Source organism: Lichenostomus cassidix, chromosome 25, assembly GCF_008360975.1.
Source record: "Lichenostomus cassidix isolate B80296 chromosome 25, HeHo_3.0, whole genome shotgun sequence".
Classification (NCBI taxonomy): Eukaryota; Metazoa; Chordata; class Aves; order Passeriformes; family Meliphagidae; genus Lichenostomus; species Lichenostomus cassidix.
In genome coordinates this window covers 1496684-1514169 of record NC_139505.1, presented here as the reverse complement: position 1 = coordinate 1514169, position 17486 = coordinate 1496684, and the positions used below count along the sequence as shown (strand labels likewise).

Below are 17486 nucleotides of genomic sequence, written 5' to 3'. Positions count from 1 at the left end.
GGGGGTTTGGGGACCCCTGAGGTGACATTTGGGGACACCCCATGGTCACACCTGTGGGGACACTGGGCTTTGGGGACACCCCGTGGTGACATTCTGGGGACACGGGGCAGGGGGGTTTGGGGACCTCCCGTGGTGACACTTTGGGGACATTGGGGTCTCCAGGCTGTGGTTTCCTCACCCCAAATAATTCACTCAAAACACCAAAATTTGCATCCTAAAAATTCCGTTTTTTCCATCATGGGAAAATTCCCAGGAACGGCGTTTTCTCCCCAAAACCATCAAAGTTCCCAAAACTCCGAGACCTCCCCAGAAACTTTGGGACATCCCCAAAATTCCGAGACCCCCCCAAAAGTTCTGGGATCCCCAAAATTTCTGGGAACCCCAAAAATCCTAAATTCCCTTTTCCAGGCGGAATTCCTGCTCCGAATCTTCGAGTTCCCCACAGGTGAGGAGAGATCCCAAAAAGGGAGGAAATCCCCCAAAACACCATCCTGGGCTTTGGGGGTTCCTGTGGGTTTTGGGGTGCAGTCATGGGAACTTTGTAGCTCCTGAAAACCTCGGAAATCTCCTCAAAATCCCCCTTTTCCCAGGGAGTTCCTTCTTCTGGAGTTCCCACAGCTGATGGGGATCCCAAAGGGGGAAAATGACCCCAAATCCATCCCAGGGACCCCAAATTCACCCTGAGGACCCCAAATTCACCCTGAGGACCCCAAATCCATCCCAAGGACTCCCACAGGCTTTGGGATTTAGGAGAATCCCAAAATCCTGAGCTGCTGCTGTGGGAATTGAGATGTTCTGGAGATCCTCAGGGGTGATGAGGATCCCAAAGGGGGGAAATGACCCCAAATCTACCCTGAGGACCCCAAATCCATCACAGGGACCCCAAATCCCTGTGGGGTCAGAGGAGTCTCTCCCGGCTGCTCTCCAGCTGCTTCCTCTGCTGCTCCTGCCAGTGCCGGAAGCGTTTGGTTTTGGGGTGCAGGAACTGCACCACGTCCATGGGAACACGGACTGTGTCCAGCCCGTTCACCTGGGACACAAAAATACCCCAAATCATCTCAAAATCACCCCAAAATCATCCCAAATTCATCCCAAAAACACCACATCCATGGGAACCCGGACCATGTCTAACCCGTTCACCTGGGACACAAAAATATCCCAAAATCATCCCAAAATCACCCCAAAATAATCCCCAATTCACCCTAAATTCACCACGTCCACGGGAACCCGGACTGTGTCCAGCCCATTCACCTGGGACATAAAAATACCCCAAAATCATCCCAAAGTCACCCCAAAAACATCACATCCATGGGAACGCGGACCGTGTCCAGCCTGTTCACCTGCAACCCCAAAAAAATCCCTAAAATCACCCTAAAATCATCCCAAAAACACCCCAAAAACACTATGTCCATGGGAACCCGGACCGTGTCCAGCCCGTTCACCTGGGACACAAAAATACCCCAAATCATCCCAAAATCACCCTAAAATCATCCCAAAATCATCACGTCCATGGGAACCCAGACCGTGTCTAACTCGTTCACCTGGGACACAAAAATATCCCAAATTCATCCCAAAGTCACCCCAAAATAATCCCAAATTCACCCCAAATTCATCACATCCATGGCAACATGGACTGTGTCCAGCCCGTTCAACTGGAACCCCAAAAATATCCCAAAATCATCCCAAAGTCACCCTAAATTATTCACATCCATGGGAACATGGACTGTGTCCAGCCTGTTCACCTGGAACCCCAAAACCAGCCCAGAATTATCCCAAAACCAGCCCAGAGTTACCCCAAAACCACCCTAAAAACATCACATCCATGGGAACTGCGACTGTGTCCAGCCTGTTCACCTGCAACCCCAAATAGCCCAAAATCACCCCAAATTCATCCCAAAACCACCCCAAATTCACCATGTCCATTGGAACCCGGACTGTGTCAAGACTGTTCACCTGGGATCCCAAAAAAACCCCAAAATTATTCCAAATTCACCCCAAAATCATCACGTCCATGGGAACCCAGACTGTGTCCAACCCGTTCACCTGGAACCCCAAAATAGCCCAAAATCAACCCAAAATCACCCTAAAGTCACCCCAAAACCATCACATCCATGGGAACATGGATTGTGTCCAGCCCGTTCACCTGGAACCCCAAAATATCCCAAAATACCCTAAAATCACCCCAAAAACAGCCCAAATTCATCACATCCATGGGAACACAGATTGTGTCCAGCCCGTTCACCTGCACCCCAAAACCAGTCCAGAGTTACCCCAAAAATACCCCAGTCACCCCAGAAACAACCCCAAAATCCCCGTGAGTCACCCCAAAAACCCTCCAGGGTCACCACGTCCATGGGAACCTGCACAGTGTCCAGCCTGTTCACTGCACCCCAAAAACAGCCCCAAAAACAGCCCCAGCCACCCCAAAATCACCCCAAGTCACCCCAAAATCACCCCAAGTCACCCCAAAACCAGCCCCAGCATACCCCAAAATCACCCCAAGTGACCCCAAAATCACCCCAAGTGACCCCAAAACCAGCCCCAGTCACCCCAAATCCCCCAAACATACCCCAAACCTGCCCAGTTGGGGGAAAATGGAGAGGAAGTGGGAGGAAATGATGAGGGAAATGGGGAGGAAATGGGGGAATTGGGGTGGGAATTGTGTGGGGTCAAGGTGGGAATGGGGAATTGGGGGAATTGGGGTGGAAATGGGGGAATTGGGGAACTGGGATAGGAATTGGGATGGAAATGGGGGAACTGGGATAAGAACTGGGGTGGAAATGGGGGAATTGGGGTGGGAATTGGGATGGGAATGGGGATGGGAATGGGGGAATAGAGATGGGAATTGAGGTGGGAATTGGGATGGGAATGGGGGTGGGAATAGGAATTGGGATGGGAATTGTGCGGGATCAGGGTGGAAATGGGGGAATTGGGGTGGGACTGGGGAAATTGGGATGGGAATAGCAGAATTGGGATGGAAATGGGGGAATTGGGATGGGAATTGTGCGGGATCAGGGTGGGAATGGGGAAATTGGGGTGGAAATGGAGTGGGTATTGGGGTGGGAATTGGGGTGGGAATGGGGAATGGGGATGGGAATGGGGGAATTGGGGTGGCAATGGGGTGGGAATTGGGGTGGAAATGGGGTGGAAATGGGGGAATTGGGGTGGCAATGGGGGAATTGGGGTGGAAATGGGGTGGCAATGGTGGAACAGCCCCGGGAGGTGTGTAGGGTCGGCTTTGGGGTTGGCTCACCGTGACGTCACACCAGTAGTGTCCCCAGCGGGTGATCGGCTCTGGGGGCAGCTGGAGGGCGTGGGGGGGAACAGAGACCCCCAGCTGGGGAGAGATGTGGGATTGGGACCCCAAATAGGGGACTGGGACCCCAAATAGGGGATTGGGAGACCCCAAATCCAGGATTGGGACCCCAAATGTGGGATTGGGACCCCAAATGTGGGGCTGGGACCCCAAATCCGGGAATAGGGACAGATAGAGACCCCCAGGGCCTTCGGGAACCCCAAATCCCAGGACCAACCCCAAATCCAGCACTGGGACCCAAAATATGGAAATAGAGGTGGGCAGAGCCCCCTAAACCCTTTGGGAATGACCCCAAAACCCAGGAATGGCCCCAAATCCAGGATTGGAACCCCAAATCTGGGAATGCAGGTGGGCAGAGCTCCCCAAAGCCTTTGGGAATGACCCCAAATCCGGGAAATTACCCCAAAACCTGGGAATAGGGGTTAGCAGAGCATCCCAGAGCCTTCAGCAACCCTAAATCTCAGCAATGACCCAAATGTGGGATTGGAACCCCAAATCCAGGAATAGGGGCAGGCAGAGACCCCAAAGCCTTTGGGAATGACCCCAAATCTTGGGAATAGGGGCAGACAGAGACCCAAAACCCTGGGAATGACCCCAAATCCCATGTGCAGGGCCAGGAAAACCCCCAAACCCTTTGGGAATGATCCTAAATCCCAGGAGTGACCCCAAATCTTGGGAATGACCCCAAATCTTGGGGGCAGGGCCAGGAAAACCCCCAAACCCTTTAGGAATGACCCCAAAACCCAGGAGTAACCCCAAACCCTGGGGTTGATCCCAACCCTGGGAATGACCCCAAATCCCGGGAACAACCCCAAACCCTGTGTGCAGGGCCAGGAAAACCCTCCAAACCCTTTAGGAATGACCCCAAATCCCAGGAGTGATCCCAAATCCCAGGAATGACCCCACATCTTGGGAATGACCCCAAATCCCGTCAATGGGGTCACCCTTGGGAATGACCCCAGGGCCAGGAAAACCCCCCAAACCCATTAGGAATGACCCCAAAACCCAGGATTGACTCCAAATCCCAGGACAGACCCCAAATCCTGGGAATGACCCCAAATCCCATGTGCAGGGCTAGGAAAAACTCTCCAAACCCTTTAGGAATGACCCTAAATCCCAGGAATGACCCCAAATCTTGGGTGCAGGGCCAGGAAAAGCCCCCAAACCCTTTGGGAATGACCCTAAAACCCTGGAATGACCCCAAACCCTTTGGGAATGACCCCAAATCTTGGGAATGACCCCAAATCCTGCAAATAGGGGCAGGCAGAGACCCCTAAACCCTGGGAATGACCCTAAATCCCAGGAGTGACCCCAAATCCTGGCAATGACCCCAAATCCCATGTGCAGGGCCAGGAAAACCCCCAAACCCTTTAGGAATGACCCCAAACCCCAGGATTTGGCCCTGCCATGGCTCCGGGAACCCCCAAAACCCCAAAACCCCAAAAGCCCAAACCCCAAGCCCCAAAACCCCAAAACTCCTAAAACCCCAAAACCTCAAAACCCCCAAACCCTAAAACCCCAAAACCCCAAACCCCAAAACCCCTAAAACCCCAAAAACCCCAAAACCCCAAAACCCCAAAAACCCCCAAAACCCCAAAACCCCTAAAACTCCAAAATCCCCCAAAACCCCAAAACCCCAAAAACCAAACCCCAAAACCAAACCCAAAAACCCAAAACCCAAAACCCCAAAACCCCAAAACCCCAAAACCCAAAATCCCCAAAACCCCAAAAACCCCAAAACCCAAAACCCCAAAAACCCCAAAACCCCACAAAACCCTAAAACCCTAAAACCCCAAAGCCCCCAAAACCCCAAACCCCAAAAACCCCAAAACCCCAAAAAACCCTAAATCCCCAAAACCCTAAAACCCCAAAAACTCCAAAACCAAAACCTCCCAAATCCCCAAAACCCAAAAACCCCAAAAACCCCCAAAACCCTAAAATCCCAAAAAAAAAACCCCAAAACCCCAAAACCCCAAAACCCCCAAAACCCCAAAACCCCCAAAACCCCAAAACCCCTAAAACCCCAAAAACCCCAAACCCCCAAAACCCCAAACCCCAAAACCCCCAAACCCCAAAACCCCAAAACCCCAAAACCCAAAACCCCCAAACCCCAAAATCCCCCAATACCCCAAAACTCCCAAAACCCCAAAACTCCCAAAACCCCAAAACCCCAAAAACCTCCAAAACCCCAAAACACAAAAACCCCAAAACCCCCCAAACCCCCAAACCCCAAAACCCCAAAAAAACCCAAAACCCCAAACCCCAAAAAACCCCCAAACCCCAAAAACCCCAAAATCCCAAAAACCCCCCCCAAAACCCCAAAATCCCAACCCAAACCCCAAAACCCCAAAACCCAAAACCCCAAAACCCCAAACCCCAAAACCCCAAACCCCAAAACCCCATAAACCCCAAAACCCCAAAAAAACCCCTAAAACCCCTAAAACCCCAAATCAAAATCCCAAAAACCCCAAAACCCCAAAACCCCAAAACCCCAAAACCCCAAAAAAACCCCAAAACCCTAAAACCCAAAAACCCCAAAAACCCCAAAACCTCCCAAACCCCTAAAACCCCAAAACCCCTAAAACCCAAAAAACCCCAAACCCCAAAACCCCAAAACCCAAAACCCAAAACCCCAAAAACCCAAAACCCCAAACCCCAAAACCCCAAAAACCCCCAAAAACCCCCAAAAACCCCAAAACCCCCAAAAACCCCAAATCCCACTCACGTTCTTGAGGAAGTGCCGCGCCACGATTTCGGGGCTGAGCTGCCAGCTGACATTGTTCTTCATGCCAACCTCGAGCCGACAGCCCCGCAGGAACTTTAGGGTCTGCAGATTTGGGATTGGGGTCGGCAATGGGGCAGGAGTTGGGGGATTTTTGGGATTTGGGGTCAGGGGGTGTTGCTCACCTTCTCCCCGCTCTGCGTTTGGCGTTTGTCCAGCTTGTCCTGCTGCTGGAGCTGTGGGGAGAAATAAATATGGGATTGAGGGGGAAAATATGGGATTGAGGGGGAAAAATATGGGATTTATGGGGAAAAATATGGGATTTAGGGGGGAAAATATGGGATTGAGGGGAAAAATATGGGATTTAGGGGAAAAATATGGGATTTAGGGGAGAAATATGGGATTTATGGGGAAAAATATGGGATTTAGGGGGAAAAATAGGGATTTATGGGGGAAAATATGGGATTTAGGGAAAAAATAGGATTTGGGGAAATGTGATTTATGGGGAAAATATGATTAGGGGGAAAAATATGGGATTTAGGGGAAAAATATGATTTAGGGGGAAAAATATGGGATTTAGGAAAAATATGGGATTTAGGGGAAAAATATGGGATTTAGGGGAAATGGGGAAATAGGGATTTAGGGAAATATGGGATTAGGGAGAAATATGGGATTTATGGGGAAAAAATATGGGATTTATGGGGAAAAATATGGGATTGAGGGGGGAAAATATGGGATTTATGGGGAAAAAATATGGGATTTAGGGGAAAAAATATGGGATTTAGGGGGAAATGGGGAAATAGATTTAAATATGGGATTTAGGGAAAAATATGGGATTTAGGGGAAAAAATATGGGATTTAGGGGGAAAAATATGGGATTTATGGGGAAAAATGGGATTTATGGGGAAAATATGGATTGAGGGGGAAAATATGGGATTTATGGGGAAAATATGGGATTTAGGGGAAAAAATATGGGATTTAGGGGAAAAAATACGGGATTTAGGGGGAAAAAAATGGGATTTATGGGGAAAAAATATGGGATTTAGGGGGAAAAATACAGGATTTAGGAGAAAAATATGAGATTTAGGGGAAATATGGGATTTAGGGGAAAATGGGGGAAAAAGGGGGAAAATATGGGATTTAGGGAGAAAATATGGGGAAAATGGGAAACATGGGAAAATATGGGATTGAAGGGGGAAATGGGGGAAAAATGGGATTGAGGAGGGGAAATGGGGCAAAATGGGGGAAAATATAGGATTTAGAGGGGAAATGGGGGAAAAATAGGAGAAAAATATGGGATTTAAGAGGGGAAATGGGGAGAAAATGTGATTTAGGAGGGAAAATGGGATTTAGAAGGGTAAATGGGGGAAAAATGGGATTTAGGAGAAAAAATAGGATTGAGGAGGGAAAAATGGGATTTAGGGGGAAAATGGGGAAAAAACAGAGATGGAGGAAAAGAAATATGGGAAAATGGGAATTGAGGAGGAGAAATGGGAAAAAGGGGAATTGAGGGGAAGAAATGGGGGAAAATGGATTGGAAAGGATAAATGGGAAAAACTGGGATTGAGAAAAAAATGGGGGAAAATTGGGGTAAAAGTGGGAAAAATAGGATGGAGGAGGAAAAATAGGATTGAGGAGGAAAAATGGGGAAAATGGGATTTAAGAGGGTAAATGAAGAACAATGGGATTGAGGACAGGAAATAGGGGAAAATGGGGAAAAATCAGGGAAAAATGGGATTGAGGAGGGAAAATGGGATTGAGGGAGGGAAATGGGGGAAAAATTGGGATTTAGGAGAAAAAATGGGATTGAGGAGGAGAAATGGGGGAAAAATTGGGATTTAAGAAGGGAAATGGAAGGAAAAAATGGGATTTAAGAGGGGAAAAGGTGAAAAAATGGATTGAGAAGGATAAATGGGGAAAAATGGATTGAGGAGAAGTGGGGAAAATGGGATTGAGGGGAAAAAATGGGGAAAAACTGGGATTTAGGAGGGAGAACTGAGAAAAAAATGGGATTAAGGAGGAGAAATGGGGGAAAAAGTGGGATTTAAGAGAATAAATGGGGAAATGGATTGAGGAGAAGTGGGGAAAATGGGGATTGAGGAGAAGAAATGGGAAAAAAACTGGGGTTGGGAAAAAATAGGGAAAAAACAGGAATTGAGGAAAAAAATAGGAAAAAACCAGGAATTTAGGAAAAAAAATAGGGGAAAACCAGGAATTGAGGAGGAGAAATGGGAAACCCCAGGAATTGAGGAGGAATGGTGATTTCCAGAGGAATTTCTGAAGGATCAAGGCTCATCCTGGGATTGCATTCCCATGGAAACCAGCAGCTCCCGTCCCAAAAATCCCCCCAAAAAAATCCCCAAAAATCCCTCTAAAAACAAAAAAATCCCCCAAAAATCCCTCAAAAAACCCTCCCAAAAGCCCCCCCAAAATCAAAATCCTTCAAAAAACCCCAAAACCAACCCCTAAAGTCCCAAAATCCCAAACCCCCAAAATCTTCAAAACCTCCATCCTAAAATCCCCCAAAAACTCCCAAAAACCAAAATCCTCAAAAAAACCTAATAAATCCCCAATAAACCCAAAATCCCCCAAAATGCCAAAATCTCCCCAAAAAATCCTCAAACTCCAAATTTCAAAACCTCCAAAATCCCCAAAGGTCCTTAAAATCCTCCAAAATCCCCAAAACTCTGTACCTCCTAAATCCCCCAAAATACCAAAAATCTCAAAACCAAACCCCCTAAAACTCAAAAATCCTTAAATAAACCCAAAATTCTGCAAAATCCCAAACTCCTCTAAAAACCCCAAAATCCCCCAAAAAACAAAAAACCCCTTTGAACCCAAAACCCCCCCAAAACCCCAAAAATCCCTCAAAAATCCCCAGAAATCCCCAATTCCTGCTCTTTCCCCGAGGTTTTTGGGATTCCAAGGGTTGGGAAGCTGCTCTGACCTTCTCCTGCTGGAACATTCGGATGTTTTCGGGGGAAGCATAGACAGCCAGGCCCTGGGCAAGCAGCTTGTTCCTCCCCAGCCGTTTGCTCACACTCACCACATCCCCACGGCTGCCCAGGTCTGCCAAAAAATGGGAAAATCAGCTGGGAATGAGGGGAAATCAGAGAGAGCACTGTGGGGTGAGAGGTCAATCCTAGGGGGGTGAAATTCCATGAAATCTAACAGGAAATCCATGAAATCAAACAGGAATTCTATGAAATTAGACAGAAATTCCGTGAAATCAAACAGAAATTCCATGAAATCAAACAGAAATTCAATTAAATAGAAATTCCATGAACTCAAGCAGAAATTCAACGAGACCAAACAGAAATTCTATTAAATGTAACAGAAATTCCATGAAATTAAATAGAAATTCTATGAGATCAAACAGAAATTCTATGAAATGTAACAGAAATTCCGTGAAATCAAACAGAAATTCTATGAAATTAGGCAGAAATTCAATGAGATCAAACAGAAATTCCATGAAATTAGACAGAATTTCCATAAAATCAAACAGAAATTCCACAAAATTGAACAGAAATTCCATGGAATTGTTGGTTTGAGGGTGAAAAGTCAGCTGGGAATGTGAGGAAATCAGAGAGATCATAGCAGGGTGGGAGATCAGCCTAAGGGGTGAGATTGGGTGGAATTAGATGGAAATTCCGTGAAATCAAACAGGAATTCCATGGAATGAAACAGAAATTCCATGAAATCAGACAGGAATTCCATGAAATCAAACAGAAATTCAATTAAATAGAAATTCCATGAACTCAAGCAGAAATTCAACGAGACCAAACAGAAATTCTATTAAATGTAACAGAAATTCCATGAAATTAAATAGAAATTCTATGAGATCAAACAGAAATTCTATGAAATGTAACAGAAATTCCGTGAAATCAAACAGAAATTCTATGAAATTAGGCAGAAATTCAATGAGATCAAACAGAAATTCCATGAAATTAGACAGAATTTCCATAAAATCAAACAGAAATTCCACAAAATTGAACAGAAATTCCATGGAATTGTTGGTTTGAGGATGAAAAGTGAACTGGGAATGTGGGAAAATCAGAGCGATCATAGCAGGGTGGGGATCAGCCTAAGGGGTGAGATTGGGTGGAATTAGATGGAAATTCTGTGAAATCAAACAGGAATTCCATTAAATCAAACAGGAATCCCATGGAATCAAACAGGAATTCTATGAAGTCAAATAGAAATTCCATGAAATCAAACAGAAATTCCATGAACTCAAGCAGAAATTCCATGAAATGTAACAGAAATTCCATAAAATCAAACAGAAATTCAATGAGATCAAACAGAAATTCTATGAAATGTAACAGAAATTCCATGAAATTAAATAGAAATTCTATGAGATCAAAAAGAAATTCTATGAAATGTAACAGAAATTCCGTAAAATCAAGCAGAAATTCAATGAAATCAAACAGAAATTCCATAAAATCAAACACAAATTCTATGAAATTTAACAGGAATTCCATGGAATTGTTGGGTTTGAGGATGAAAAGTGAACTGGGAATGAGGGGAAATCAGAGAGATCATAGCAGGGTAGGGGGTCAGCCTAAGGGGTGGAATTGGGTGGAATTAGATGGAAATTCTGTAAAATCAAACAGAAATTCCATTAAATCAAACAGGAATTCCATGGAATCAAACAGGAATTCTATGAAATCAAATAGAAACTCCATGAAATCAAACAGAAATACCATGAAATTAGACAGAATTTCCATGAAATCAAACAGAAATTCCACGAAATCAAACAGAAATTCCACGAAATCAAACAGAAATTCTATGAAATGTAACAGAAATTCTGTGAAATCAAAAAGAAATTCAATTAAATCAAACAGAAATTCCACTAAATCAAACAGAAATTCCACTAAATCAAACAGAAATTCCATAAAATTAAACAGTAATCCCACAGAATTGTTAGGTTTGAGGGCAAAAAGTGAGCTGGGAATGGTGGGAAAATCCCAGATCTCGTGGGAGGGTGGAGGGTTCATCCTAAGGGGGTTAAATTCCACGAAATTTAACAGAAAATTCCATACATTTAATAGAAATTCCACGGAATTGTTTGGTTTGGGGATCAAAAGTCAGCTGGGAAGGTTGGGGAAATCCCAGAGCCCATAGTGGGGTGAGAGGTCAATCCTAGGGGGATGAAATTCCATGGAATCAAACAGAAATTCCATGGAATTAAACAGAAATTCCACGAAATCAAACAGAAATTCTATGAGATCAAACAGAAATTATATTAAATGTAACAGAAATTCCATGAAATCAAACAGAAATTCCACAAAATCAAACAGAAATACCACGAAATCAATCAGGAATTCCATGGAATTAAACAGAAATTCCATGAAATCAAACAGAAATTCCATGAAATTAAACAGAAATCCCACAAAATTGTTGGGTTTGAGGGGTGAAAAGTCAGCTGGGAATGGTGGGAAAATCAAAGAGCCCATAGTGGGGTGAGAGGTCAATCCCAAGGAGGTTAAATTCCAGGAATTTGGCAGAAATTTCATAAAATAGAACAGAAATTCCATGAAATTTAACAGAAAGTCCATAAAATAAAACAGAAATTCCATAAATTTAACAGAAATTCCATGGAATTGCTGTGTTTGGGGACCAAAAGTCAGCTGGGAATGGTGGGAAAATCCCAGAGCCCACAGCAGGGCAGGTGGTCAATCCTAAGGGTGATAAATTCCATTAATTTAACAGAAAATCCACAAAATTGAACAGAAATTCCATGAAATTGTTGGGTTTGGGAGTGAGGAAGGAGGAGCTGCTGCCTCAGGATTGTTGGGAATGGGGAGGGATGGGGGAATTCTTGCTCTTTTCTATGGGAAAAATGGAAAAAAAAAAGGGAAAAAATGAGAGAAAATGAGATAAAACAGGAGGGAAATGGATTTAAGTCTCGTGAAAGAGCTGTGGGAATGGGAATTTCCATGGGTTTGGGATGTAAATGATCCCAGAAATGAGGGATGGATCCCAGTGCCAGTGGGAAACTGGGAATGGGGACAGAATGGGGGGAATTCTGCCTTTTCCCTGTGTGGAAAATGGAAAAAAAATGGGATAAAACAGGAGAGAAATGGATCAAACTCATGTTCTTGGAGCTGTGGGAAGGGAAATTCCCATGGATTCCAAAATCCTAAACCATCCCACAAGTGAGGGATGAATCCCACTGGATAACTGGGAAGGGGACTTTTGGGGGAATCCTTCCCCTTTCCTATGTGGAAAAGGAAAAAATGGAATAAAATGGGAAAAAAGGGGACAGAGAGTGAATTAAATCTTGTGTCCAATGGTCTGGGAAGGAAAGGGCTGGGAATGTGGGAATTCCCAGGAAAAAATGGGCCAGAAAAGGGCTGGGAATGTGGGAATTCTTGAGCTAAAAGAGGCCAGGAAAAGCCTGGGAATGCAGGAATTCCTGGGAAAAAATGGGATGAGAGTGGCCAGGAAAGGGCTGGGAATGTGGGAATTCCCTGGCCAAAAGAGGCCAGGAAAAGGCTGGGAATGCAGAATTCCCAGGATTTCACTCACCCTCCTCAGCCTCAGAGAACACCAACTCCATGTCTCCACGGGGGGTGAGTTAAAACCAGGAAAAAATGGGATTAAAGGGACTGGAAATGTGGGAATTCCTGGGAAAAAATGGGCCAGGAAAGGACTGGGAATGCAGGAATTCCCAGGAAAAAATGGGCCAGGAAAGGAGTGGGAATGCAGGAATTCCTGAGCCAAAAGAGGCCAGGAAAGGGCTGGGAATGCAGAACTCCTAGGCCAGGGAAAGGCTGTGAACACAGAACTCCCAGGATGTCACTCACCCTCCACAGCCTGGGTGAGCAGCAGCTCTGTGTTCCCATGGGGAGTGAGTTAAAACCAGGAAAAAATGGGCTAAGAAAGGGCTGGGAATGTGGGGATTCCTGGGAAAAAATGGGTCAGGAAAGGGCTGGGAATGTGGGAATTCCTGAGCCAAAATGGGCCAAGAAAGGACTGGGAATGCAGAATTCCCAGGGCAAAACAGGCCAGGAAAGGGCTGGGAATGTGGGAATTCGCAGGAAAAAATGGGCCAGGAAAGGGCTGGGAATGTGGGAATTCCCAGGAAAAAATCGGCCAGGAAAGGAGTGGGAATGCAGGAATTCCTGAGCCAAAAGAGGCCAGGAAAGGGCTGGGAAAGTGGGAATTCCTGAGCTAAAATGGGCCAGGAAAAGCCTGGGAATGCAGAACTCCTGGGCCAGGGAAAGCCTGTGAACACAGAACTCCCAGGATGTCACTCACCCTCCACAGCCCGGGTGAGCAGCAGCTCCGTGTTCCCATGGGGAGTGAGTTAAAACCAGGAAAAAATGGGCTAAGAAAGGGCTGGGAATGCTGGAATTCCCATGATGTCACTCACCCTCCACGGCCCGGGTGAGCAGCAGCTCCATGTTCCCCCGGGGCAGGTGTTTGCTGTCCTGCAGCAGGCGGAACACGCGGTGACGGCGAGGGTGCAGCCGGGGGGGAGAGCCGGCGCGGCTGAGGGGCACCGGCCAGACCCGCTCCACCTGGACTGTGTGCTGGGAATATGGGAGAAATATGGGATAAATATGGGATAAATATGGGATCAGCATGGCTGAGGGGCACGGGCCAGACCCGCTCCACTTGCACTGTGAGCTGGGAAACAGGAAAATGGGATAATAATGGGATAAATATGGGATAAATATGGGATCAGCATGGCTGAGGGGCACGGGCCAGACCCGCTCCACCTGGACTGTGTGCTGGGAATATGGGAGAAAAATGGGATAAATATAGGATCAGCATGGCTGAGGGGCACCGGCCAGACCCGCTCCACTTGGACTGTGTGCTGGGAAAAATGGGATAATAATGGGATAAAAACGGGATAAATATGGGATCAGCATGGCTGAGGGGCACCAGCCAGACCCGCTCCACTTGCACTGTGAGCTGGGAAACAGGAAAATGGGATAAAAACGGGATAACGACGGGATAACAACGGGATCAGCACGGCTGAGGGGCACCGGCCAGACCCGCTCCACTTGGACTGTGAGCTGGGAAAAAACGGGAAAATGGGATAAAAATGGGAGAAAAATGAGATAATGGGAATTGGGACGGGCCAGACCCGCTCCACTTGGACTGTGAGCTGGGGAGAAATGGGATAAATATGGGATAAATATGGGATAATAATGGGATCAGCATGGCTGAGGGGCACGGGCCAGACCCGCTCCACCTGCACCATGAGCTGGGGAAATAATGGGAGAAAAATGGGATAATAATGGGATAAATATGGGATCAGCATGGCTGAGGGGCACGGGCCAGACCCGCTCCACTTGGACTGTGAGCTGGGAAAAAATGGGATAATAATGGGGTAAATATGGGATAATAATGGGATCAGCATGGCTGAGGGGCACCGGCCAGACCCGCTCCACTTGGACTGTGAGCTGGGAAAAAATGGGAAAATGGGATAAAAATGGGAGAAAAATGGGATAATGGGAATTGGGACGGGCCAGACCCGCTCCACTTGCACTGTGTGCTGGGGAAAAACGGGATAATAATGGGATAAATATGAGATTATAATGGGATAACAGGAATTGGGACGGGCCAGACCCGCCCCACCTGAACTGTGAGCTGGGGAAAAACGGGAGAAAAACAGGATAACAATGGGATAACAATGGGATCAGCATGGCTGAGGGGCACCAGCCAGACCCGCTCCACCTGCACCATGAGCTGGGGAAAAACGGGATTATAACGGCATAATAACAGGAGAAAAACGGGATAACGGGAATTGGGACAGGCCAAATCCGCTCCACCTGCACTGTGAGCTGGGAAATAACGGGATAGTAACGGGATTATAATGGGATAGTAACGGCATAGTAACGGGATCAGCATGGCTGAGGAGCACGGGCCAGACCCGCTCCACCTGCACCATGAGGCTGGGAAATGGGAGAAAAATGGGAGAAAAATGGGAGAAAAATGGGAGAAAAATGGGAGAAAAATGGGAGAAAAATGGGAGAAAAATGGGAGAAAAATGGGAGAAAAAAGGGAGAAAAATGGGATCAGCATGGCTGAGCAGGACGGGCCAGACTCATTCCACCTGGACTGTGAGATGGGAAATGGGAGAAAAACGGGAGAATAATGGGATAATGGGAATTGGGACAGATCAGACTCGTTCCACCTGAACTGTGAGCTGGGAAACGGGAGAAAAACAGAAGAATAATGGGATAATAACGGGATAACAGGAATTGGGACAGGCCAGACTCGTTCCACCTGAACTGTGAGCTGAAAACGGGATAACAACGGGATAACAATGGGATAACAACGGGATAATAATGGGATAACAACGGGATAACAACGGGATAACAACGGGATAACAACGGGATCAGCACGGCTGAGCAGGACAGGCCAGACCAGACACGTTCCACCTGAACTGTGACATGCAAAAATGGGATAATAATGGGATAATGGGAACAGCCCCACTGGGAACAGGGACAGGCCAGCAGCGTTCCACCTGCACTGTGCTCTGGGATAACGGGATCAGCCCCACAGGGCATTCCAGAAGGTTCCAGAGGGTCCCGATGGGAATGGGGGCACTGGGCAGCCCAGGGGGTGAGCTGGGGGTGAGCCCTGCACCTCCTGTGACCCCATAGCCCCCCAGACCCTATAACCATCCCGTGAGATCCCCACAGACCCTATAACCATCCCGTTAGATCCCCCCAGACCCTATAACCATTCCACTAGATACCCACAGACTCTATAACCATCCCATTAGATCCCCACAGACCCCATAGCCCCCCAAACCCTATAACCATCCCGTTAGATCCCCACAGACCCCATAGCCCCCAGACCTTCTAACCATCCTGTTAGATCCCCACAGACCCCATAGCCCCTCAAACCCTATAACCCTCCCACTGTATCCCCCCAGACCCCATAACCCTCCTCTTACATCCCCCCAGACCCCAAAAGCCCCCATAACCCACCCATTACAGCCCCCACAGACCCCACAAACCCCAATACCCCACAACCCTCCCATTACAGCCCCCATAGGCCCCCATAACCCCCCAGACCCCTAATAGCTTCCTCCAAATCCTCCCCATACTTCCCAGGGGACAGTGCAGGATCTGGGGGTTATAGGGTCTGAGGGGTAGAGTGAGTGGGTTATAGGGCTGAGAGTTATAGGGTCTGAGGGTTATAGGGAGTGGGTTGTGGGGTCTGGGGGTTATAGGGTCTGGGGGTTATGGGGTCTGAGGGTTATGGGGTCTGGGGGTTATAGGGAGTGGATTATAAAGTCTGAGAGTTATAGGGGGTGCATTATGGGGTCTGAGGGTTATGGGGTCTGAGGGTTATACTGCGTGGATTATGGGGTCTGAGGGTTATAGGGAGAGGGTTATGGGGTCTGAGGGTTATGGGGTCTGGGGAGGACACAGTGGGGGGCACTGTGGTCTGGGGGCTACATGGGGTTTGGGGGGTTTTAGAGAGCTGTGGGGTCTGACAGCGATAATGGGCAGTTATGGGGTCTGGGAGAGTACAGGGGGGTGTTATGGGAGCTGTGGGGTCAGGGGGCTGTAAGTTGGGGGTTATGGGGTCTGGGAGGGTTTAGTGGGGGGCTAGGGGTTCTGAGGAGGCTATGATGGGGTGGGTTATGGGGTCTGGGGGTTTATGGGGGGCTGTAAGGCCTGAGGGACTATAGTGGGGAGATTATGGGGGTCTGTAGGGTCTGGGGGGTGAAATTGGGGAGGTTATGGGGTCTGGGAGGGTCTGTAGGGTCTGAGGGGAGCTATAGCGGGGTGGGTTATAGGGCCTTGAGGGGGAGTTTAATGGGGGCGGTTTATGGGTTTGCCTCAGGCCCCGTCCCCCCGCCGCCCCCGGTACTGAGCCCCGGTACCGACCGCCAGACACCCCTCAGCCCTCAGCCTCGGTACCCCCGGTCCCCTCCGGTATCCCCGGTATCCCCTGCCCTCACCCGGCCATGGCTCAGGCTCAGCGCTCTGCTCAGCACTCGGTACCGATCCCCGGTTCCCGCTGCCCTCACCCGGCCATGGCTCAGGCTCAGCGCCCGGTACCGATCCCCGGTATCCCCGGTATCCCTGGACCCCACAGACCCCTCACCCGGCCATGGCTCAGGCTCAGCGCCCTGCTCAGCACTCAGCACCGATCCCGGATCCCCACAGATCCCTCACCCGGCCATGGCTCAGGCTCAGCGCCCTGCTCAGCACCCGGTACCGATCCCCGGTTCCCCTGCCCTCACCCGGCCATGGCTCAGGCTCAGCGCCCTGCTCAGCACTCGTCCCGCCGCCCCCGGGGCCAACATGGCGCCCCTCTCCCTCACGGCGCCAAGGACCCCTCACTGCCCGCACTGCGCCTGCGCAGAGCCTCCTCGGGCTGCCCCTGGCGCGCCTGCGCCGCACTCCCAAGGACCCCAACCGGGGGCTGCCCGCGGCGCGCCTGAGCGCGGTTCCCGTTAGGAGCCGCCGA

The 17486-nt window shown here is 48.3% G+C and overlaps 1 protein-coding gene across 7 annotated transcripts; it reads right to left on the bottom strand.

The window, feature by feature from the left end:
- Positions 1 to 206: 206 nt before the first annotated feature.
- Positions 207 to 17380, bottom strand: LOC146427180 (large ribosomal subunit protein bL9m-like). 7 transcript variants are annotated; one of them, XM_085082576.1, is made up of 8 exons: positions 17260 to 17372; positions 13852 to 13863; positions 13417 to 13564; positions 8986 to 9107; positions 6224 to 6274; positions 6042 to 6143; positions 3254 to 3337; positions 207 to 1030 (listed from the first exon to the last, which is right to left on the bottom strand). In XM_085082576.1, the coding sequence occupies exons 1-8, from the start codon at positions 17320 to 17322 to the stop codon at positions 899 to 901; spliced, it is 714 nt and encodes a 237-aa protein (XP_084938702.1). In that variant the 5' UTR covers positions 17323 to 17372; the 3' UTR covers positions 207 to 898. The 7 variants fall into 7 exon arrangements, with proteins under 7 accessions (XP_084938702.1, XP_084938705.1, XP_084938703.1 ...); XM_085082578.1 differs by lacking the exon at positions 207 to 1030 and adding an exon at positions 1272 to 1340; XM_085082574.1 differs by lacking the exons at positions 207 to 1030; positions 13852 to 13863 and adding exons at positions 2035 to 2242; positions 14825 to 14836 and having other exon boundaries at positions 17260 to 17380.
- Positions 17381 to 17486: the final 106 nt, after the last annotated feature.